General features: G+C 42.3%; 1 protein-coding gene across 3 annotated transcripts in view; it reads right to left on the bottom strand.

The window, feature by feature from the left end:
* Positions 1 to 8,066, bottom strand: part of TANC2 (tetratricopeptide repeat, ankyrin repeat and coiled-coil containing 2) — a 259,959-nt gene that overhangs the window by 43,830 nt on the left and 208,063 nt on the right. For all 3 annotated transcript variants that reach the window (XM_018555203.1, XM_018555204.1, XM_018555205.1), the window contains one exon: positions 2,358 to 2,468. In XM_018555203.1, the coding sequence (XP_018410705.1) occupies positions 2,358 to 2,468 (111 nt within the window). The remainder of the gene's footprint in view (positions 1 to 2,357; positions 2,469 to 8,066) is intronic.

The following is an 8,066-nucleotide window of genomic DNA, read 5'->3' as shown; positions in this document are numbered from 1 at the left end:
TTGGTTATGCGTCCGTTCCAATAATACTTCCCTTCAAGGTGGGAGTAGGAGAGGTGACTGCTGGCAAACCATTTGATGATAAAACAAAAGGATTGTATATTTAGTCCATAAAAAAACCCCACATTTAACCATTTTTCCAATTAGAGAATTCATACAGTATATAGTCAGTTCATGGGAATCAAAAGACTTCATTAGGAAGCTGATCAATGCACCGTTAGCTTGTGTAGAGCATCGATGTAAAGCAGCCGTGTGGACAGCAAGCTGGGCAGGGTAAGATTAGTTCCACCTTCTCTTCTATACACTGAACCATAATTCTGTACAACACCCATTAAATAGTAATTGGACATCTGTAGATGGGGATTTGAGGAGCAGACACTACCGGCATCATCAGCACCATCTCAGAGAAGTGATAGTCTCTGTCAATATAATACAACCTGTCAGATTAATCAATGAGACAGCAAAGGTTTGCCAAGATCAGAAGATATGCATAGACTAGAGCTGCAGCTAACGATTATTTTCAAAATCGATTAGTTAGCCGATTATTAAGTTCGATTAAATCGGTTAATCGGATAAACAATAAAATAAAGTTTAAAAAATGGCTCCAGTGATAGGACTACTAGTTTGTATTGAGGTTGTAGTGCATTACAGGAGCAAGCTTGGAGCGGTGGAAGTAAAAAAGAAAAAAAGATAGTGTGGTGTGCAATATAGTGAAATGGAAAGTGTAAAATTATACAGCAATGAATGCAGAATGGCACCGGCTATAGAGGACTACAAAACCCAGCAAAAGCACATTATACAGCGCAATGCAGAACACCGCCAGCTATAGAGGAATACAACAAATCCCAGCAATAGTACATAATAGCTGGCGGCATTCTGCATTGCGCTGTATAATGTACTATTGCTGGGTTTTGTAGTCCTCTATAGCTGGTGGTATTTAGCATTGTACCACTTTATAATGTATTATTGCTGGGACTTGTAGTCCTCTATACAGCACAATGCAGAATATCACCAGCTATAGAGGAGTACAACAAATCCCAGCAATACATTATACATACAGTGTATAATGTATTGCTGGGATTTGTATTCCTCTGTATAATATACAGCACAATGTACCATCAGCTATAGAGAAATACAAATCCCAGCAATACATTATAGAGCACCATGTGTGGGAAAGTGCAGGCTTACCTGACCAGTCTTCCACCAACATGCTTCTGAGATTGGACCTGTCTATCAGCTGCTGTCATCCCCCCACCCCTGCTCCTCCTTACTACATCTCCCCGCGTGCCTTGCCGATCGTGGATGGGCAGGAAATGTGAGGCGGGGAGGAGGTGCGGCGTGTGGAGCGTGGATGCGAGCGGGTCTGGCAGCGGCGAGCGTGAGGTGGGGAGGAGGTGCGGCGCACAGCGTGTGGAGCTGTGAACAGGGCCAACTGATCGGAAGCCGATTAATCGATTATTGAAAAAGTTGACAACTTTTTCAATAATCGATTATAATCGATTATGTCGATTAGTTGTTGCAGCCCTAGCATAGACCTTTAGTATGGTTGTGGGACCATGCCAATATAATCAGGATCACACAATAATAATCTCTTATCTTATAGGTACAGTAAACCTATGTACACTTTTCACATTCTAAATAGTCACAGGACATGTATAGTAGGCACCTAGAGATGCTCCACAGATAGCCACATACCTGGTAGAATGCTCCAGGAGGCAAACAACCCAGTGTGTTTTAACATCCAAATATCCCCCTGCTCAGTATTTTTCAGGTCACCTATCATAGTTATGGGCTAACAATGAGGTGCAGTACGTGTAGGGGTCGGCCCATGCTCTTCATCATCAGGAGCTGATAGAGATTTGCATAAGAGACCACTCTGGATTTGGTTGCTCCCAAGACATTTAAATGTCGCCATACATGTACAGAATGTCCCTCCATATAAGTGGTCATTTGTAGAGAGGGGCCTGCTGTAAATGTATGGTGACAGCGTAGCATTATAAAAGTGAGCATATGCAATGTCCTTATAATGACCTCAGACTTTCCAGCCAGAAGGATTTATGATTTTGTGTTGTTTTTTAACTGGTCAGCTACAGAGTTCCTAAGACCAATGTGGCAATCTGTCACCTTTTAGTTTTCAGTGGCAGCACAAAGTAGAGAGAGTCTGCATTCCCAAAACAAATGTCACTGGCTTCTAGCACTTATACTGAGAACAGATAGAGAAGACACCATAGTGTCTGCCCAACAATGCACCATCTGCTTTGCATGAAAGGGTTAAAGTTCAGCACCTGACAGTTGCCTTTTCCTTCACCGACACATTTGACCCCGAAAACCCACGTGCCACCGCCAAAGCGTTCACTCACCCAACAGGTATGCATCAGTGTCCAGTTTCTGAGATGAGCCGAGGGTTGGGGATCCAAGTTCAGACTCTGGAATTCTGGGGCTCTCCACAAACTTTGCTTTTCTAAGTGGGGCTAAGAGGTCCAGATCAGAGGTGAAAAAAAGACAGGGACAGGAGGAGAGAGAAGAGGAGGAGAGAGAAGAAGACAAAGGTGAAGAGGGAAGATAAGGTAAAAAAGGAAGGAAAGAAAAGGGAAAAAAAAGTCTGTGAGCACACTGAGCAGATGGAAACCGTTAACAGCATGCAAACACACTGTCCAACATAGATCAGGTTACCCCTAATTTTTCCCCTTTCCTCTTTTGTGTACTGGAAAAAAACAGCCATGTGTCAGCTCTGAAATTCTTTTCTGGGGAAATGTGCAGAATGCAACCCCCCTTGACATTGGTGAAGTACTGGCAAGACATAATTGTATACATGCATCAAGAGGAACCGCTAATTAAGACATTTTAAAATAAATGCATAGGACTGATGTCACTTTATTCCCCGAGAGAGAGTGCATGATTTGAACATATTAACTTGAATAGTAAATTATCATTTTCTGTTTAGAGAGATCTGAAGGTATTCTCACTGTGCATACATAACTGTTATTGTGAGTGATGTGCCAACATGAAACACAGTAAATCCAGAAAAATTAAGTAATAGCGTCATAAAAATGTAAAGTAAAACTGAAGTGGGGGAAAAAAACTAGCATCTCACTCAGTGGCGCCACAAGGGGGTTGCGGCCTGCACCCGGGTGCCACCAAAATGACTGACAGTCATTTTGGTGTCATCCCCTATGAAAAGTCGGGCACTCGGTCACAGACCGGGAGCCTGACAGTGTCAGGAGAGAGGAGGGGACCCGGCGGCATACCCCGCCGGGTGAACGTCCCCTCCTCTCTCTCTGCATGCGCCAATAAGACGACTGTGCACGATAACGTCACAGCGGGGTGTCACCCAGTCTCTGCTCCGCGTGACACCCAGACTCGGGACCCCCCTGATCTCACTATGTCTTTTCTGACAAAAAAATCTCCTTCACCTATCTGCTAGTGATATTTTGTGGCTCATAGGCAATGCAGTGTACACTCTAAACCCAATCCGAGCAACTATAAGATTCCCAGAATGGAGCCATGATGATGTACCTCCATTACACACGAACAGGAATTACATCCTTTTAAATTGTAAGCCCTCAGGGGCAGGGCCCTCCTTACCATCTTGTCTTGAATTGTATTGTGATTGCAATGTCTTCCTTATATTGCTAAGCGCTGCGCAAACTGTTGGCGCTATATAAATCCTGTATAATAATAATCAGTAGCCACCCAATGGGCGGGAAAAAAAAAAGAAGAGGAGAAAAGATGGCAATGGGGTTGATGGAATGGGGAGAGATCGCTAAGCCATCAGTGATGAAGAAGGGCAAACCCAAAAGCAAGTCTGCATATTGTGCGATTGTGCTGTTAATAACTGCACATTCTGGAATAGCCTTCACCCTACAATTCTCATTTAATACTAGAATTTGCTCCACCGAGTAGGCAGCAGTATTATAGCATAATGGTGACAGATTTTAAAGCACACCTGTCTATTCGACAATCATCTGTTGACTTAGGCCAAAGTTTATTTAAAACAATCCCTTGCATATTACTTAAAATAATACTATAGTGACCTCAGTGTAATATAAAGCAAGACATATTCACATTTTCTTAAAACTTACAATCTATGAGTGGCCATAACAATTTGCTGATTATTTGCACTGTGTTGCAGATTTTGACAAACTCTAAGATTATGACTTGTAAGACTTGCAACAGCCTTTCTGAAAACCTGGGAAAGATTAAGCTGTCCTTTCAATGACTGCCACAAGATAAACTAGCATTATGATGTATTTTTACTGTACATATCATTTCCTTGTGGCTGGTGTCACTTACTGTACTTTATAACAGTGACAAGTCATTAGATACCCAATGGTGAATAGTTTGGGGAAGCAGCAGGCGGGAAAGGGAACAATCTGAAAACACCCGAAAGTGTTGTGCTTTCCTCATTTTTTTTCCACCCCTTATAAGTTGGCATTTAATAATGTAAAGCGGAACTAAAACAATTAGTTTAACTGTTTCCCAAAAGAAAGCCCAAAGTGAAAGTGTTCACAAATGGTCAATTAAATGTAATTCCTAAAGGCATAGTCCAGATTTTACAAAAAATTATGAATGCACACAAATTAATTTGAAGCAAAACACTTGCATTCATGAATTTGTTGCATTTAAGCCTTTAAAGCATTGCAAGTGCAATCAGCAAATGATGGGTGCAATGCTCTGACTCCTGTAGGTTCTATCTCCCAGCCCCCATCCGTACCAAGGTATTTACTTTCAGTTACAGGATGAGAGGACGCATCAATGGACTACAATGGCGGTGACATCACAGCACCTGTGCTCCATGGAGAACTACAGGCCCTTCTGCTACGATGGCAGATGAGACTTGAGGTCTCTCCATTCAAAGATCCTGTGAGTGGATCTGTGAATATGTGACGCAGCCCTGTGGGTGCCAAATTATTTCTGTTGTATGATGTGAGCTTTAAAATGATAAAAATAGATCTGGTGCAGGGTCTCTTCAAAGACAAATGTCCGCATTCTGTCTAAAATACATCTACCCACACAGAGTAGTTTGCGTGAATACAATATACCTTCTAAGGTCTAGCAGCCTGGCCTGAGGAGTGATGAAGGCCAAATCATTTTTCGGTAAGGTAATAGCTTCACATACTGAACAAAAAAGGGGTTTTATTTCCATGATTTTAATCATAAATTATATATTTATGTTAGGAATGACTGTTCTCAGCAAGGATGAAGCAGTTCCTAGTTTATATGAATAAAGTGTGGAGGGATATTCCATTAATAGAGGTTTCATTATTTGATAATAAATAAACCAAATTAAAAATACAGTCTTTGAGAAATCTATCTATCTATCTAGGAAGTGCGGTCAGAGGAGGCAAGTGAGGCAGAGTCTCACCTAGTATTGTGGAGGAAAAAGCTGTCCATTCAGATCGGGTTGTGACAGGTTATACAGCAGGGAAATCCTCCCCGCCGTATAGCCTGTCATGGACGGAGCGCTGCCTCTTAATTACAGGTGGCGCTGCATCCGGCTTTTGACAGCTAAATTACACAGATTACACAGCAGCTGGCTTCACCACTGCTTGTGTAACCTAACATAGTGAATCCAGAGCTGCAACAGCCTCTACTCTGTGTTAGAGGCCGGAGCTCTGTGGATGGTTTGGATCAATGGCAAAGCGCCATTGATCCAAGCTGTCCAATAAAAAAAAAAAAAAAAACCCCACTGAGGCCATCGATCTCAATGCCTCACCAGTGACGAGCAAGTGAGGGACAGGGAGGCTCCTCCCTCCCTCCTCCACGCACAGCTTGGTGATCGGGTTGTGGGAGGCTTCGGTGTGCTGGGGCGGGGCTTTGGTATGCTGGGAGCGGGGCTGGGGAATGCCTCACCCAGCACGGAAGGCACCACACATCACTGATACATACATACACATATATATATGTATCAAGTGTATGCACTGCGCATTCAATCACCAATAACATCAAGTGTGCTGTGCTAAAAGGTAATAACCCTTAGAGGATGTGTCAAGTGCTAAATGGTATTAACCCTGAGTATGTATCAGGTGTATGCATTATGCATCAATCATCAAGTGTGCTGTGCTAAAAGGTATATTGTATACATATATAGAATTGCAGCGAATAGACTAGCTGAATGTAATCCTTATTCATGGTATTGTTTAGAGTTAATGTTTTAGAAACCTTGTTTTCATCCATAACAAGTAAATGGAGGTGCATTTGCTCATGACGTATGTAGACTGTGCTTCCTGCATACGTGGTGGGTTGTGCTGTTATTAATAAGGTCATGCTGATCTTCTTAATTCACTGCTAGTTTACCAGACAAGGTCTTACTGAAAACAAACTATTTGTCATCTCTAATGGCATCACACACCCCCACGGCTGCCCTGACCATGTCATATTTGTGGCTTGGTTTTTAAGTCACAAGGGAGCTCAGGAAGAATGATTGTTGTTCATGGCAAGCAAGAGGTAGGTACTTCTTAAAGCAAAACAGGAAGTGATTTTGTAATGCATACATCTGTATGCCATATTAATTCAGGAAAAATTTGATTTTGTTTAATAGATCCACTAATATGGTTAAAGTCCAATGCCATATTATGGATTGGTGTTAGGATGTGGGATGGCATGCATCTCAAGCAAACATGCATTTATTGTCAGATGTTGCACTGCACTTTGTAAGCCCACAGCTTCACTTAGAACAAAAAACAGGAAGGGACATATACAACTTTTCACAGATTTTTCTTTCATTAAACAAATTGTGACCACTGTGCCTAAATCCACTAATCCACAAATTGTGACCACTGAAGTAAAAGCGGACATGGTCCGCATGCTATAACACAGCTATATATAACACTATAGACACTGTCTTCCTGGCTTCAAAATCACTACCCCCTGGCTGAGCCCTGACCCAATTCTACACACAACATTTTAGCTGCTTGTCTATCAAAAACAGATCTTTTGTCTAAACTCTCTTCCCCAGCATGGTGCCGAGTGCCCTATTGCTCAGTAACTGACAAGTTTGCTTTAATGGATTTCCCGAAAAGGTAATTGACTAATCAAAGCCGTTCTCCTTCTCAAAAGACAAGCATTAAAGTGTCTAGGCATAAAACCACTGGCTGTCAAAGATCATTGATTATATGCCACTTATGACTAACAGAAACATAGCTGATTATTGAGCAAGTAAAGGTACTCGCAGACGAAGTGAACGACCCCAATCTGGACAATTTGGGCAAGACTGGGAGCTGATCTTCATGTTATTGAATGCCACCAGACAGCCCAAACAAACCAGTCTTAAAAGGAACTGGCAAAAGACAAGCTTTTTGGTCAAAATGGAAGTGAGCTCTGGTCACTATTGACATTACCAGGCATTTTTGTATATTTTTGGACTGCATGCAGACACATAGATTTGATCCTCTCTGACCCATCTAATTTAACTGACTTATTACCCCCACAGGTGTGTAGACTTTTAAGACACAGAATCTAAAGGAGAACTACAGACAAAACGCACACTTTGGGTAAAGAGACTACCGTTTTTTGGACAACCTGTTTGGAACTAAAAATAAAGTCCCCCATTTAAGGAACTGTCCCAGGGAAGATCTGCCTCAGAGAGCCAATAAGGCTCAAACCTGCAATGGAAAAAGATAAGTAAACGTACTGAACGGCTGTTATTAATTATCCAAGTCAATTCTTCTCTCATGCAGATTAAATAATGGTCAATTGTTCCATTAGGTGTTGGGTCGCTATAAGAAAATGAAATCTAAGGCAATGCCTGTCTTCTGCAGATTCTGGCCAGCATTGCTGCCATTGCACAATGCAGACCGATGTAACACTGATATTCAATGACATCAATGGGACGAAGAATGATTGGATTACAAGTGCAGTGATGTCACCCCACGTTTACTCCACTGATAACTACTGAAGTCTCTCTGCCGTGGTGGCTGATGGGACTTGCAGTTTCTCCACTCACAGATCCTGTCCTGGGATCTGTGAATGGACGACGTGGCTGTGTGGGCCGAGCCACGCACTGCCAAGCCAAATTTAAAGAAACAACACAAGCCTGCGGGTAGAAGAACCCTGTGATTTAGGTAAGT

The sequence above is a fragment of the Nanorana parkeri genome, unplaced genomic scaffold (genome assembly GCF_000935625.1).
Source record: "Nanorana parkeri isolate BGI_ZX_2015 unplaced genomic scaffold, ASM93562v1 scaffold187, whole genome shotgun sequence".
Classification (NCBI taxonomy): Eukaryota; Metazoa; Chordata; class Amphibia; order Anura; family Dicroglossidae; genus Nanorana; species Nanorana parkeri.
This window is presented reverse-complemented; position numbering and strand designations above follow the sequence as displayed.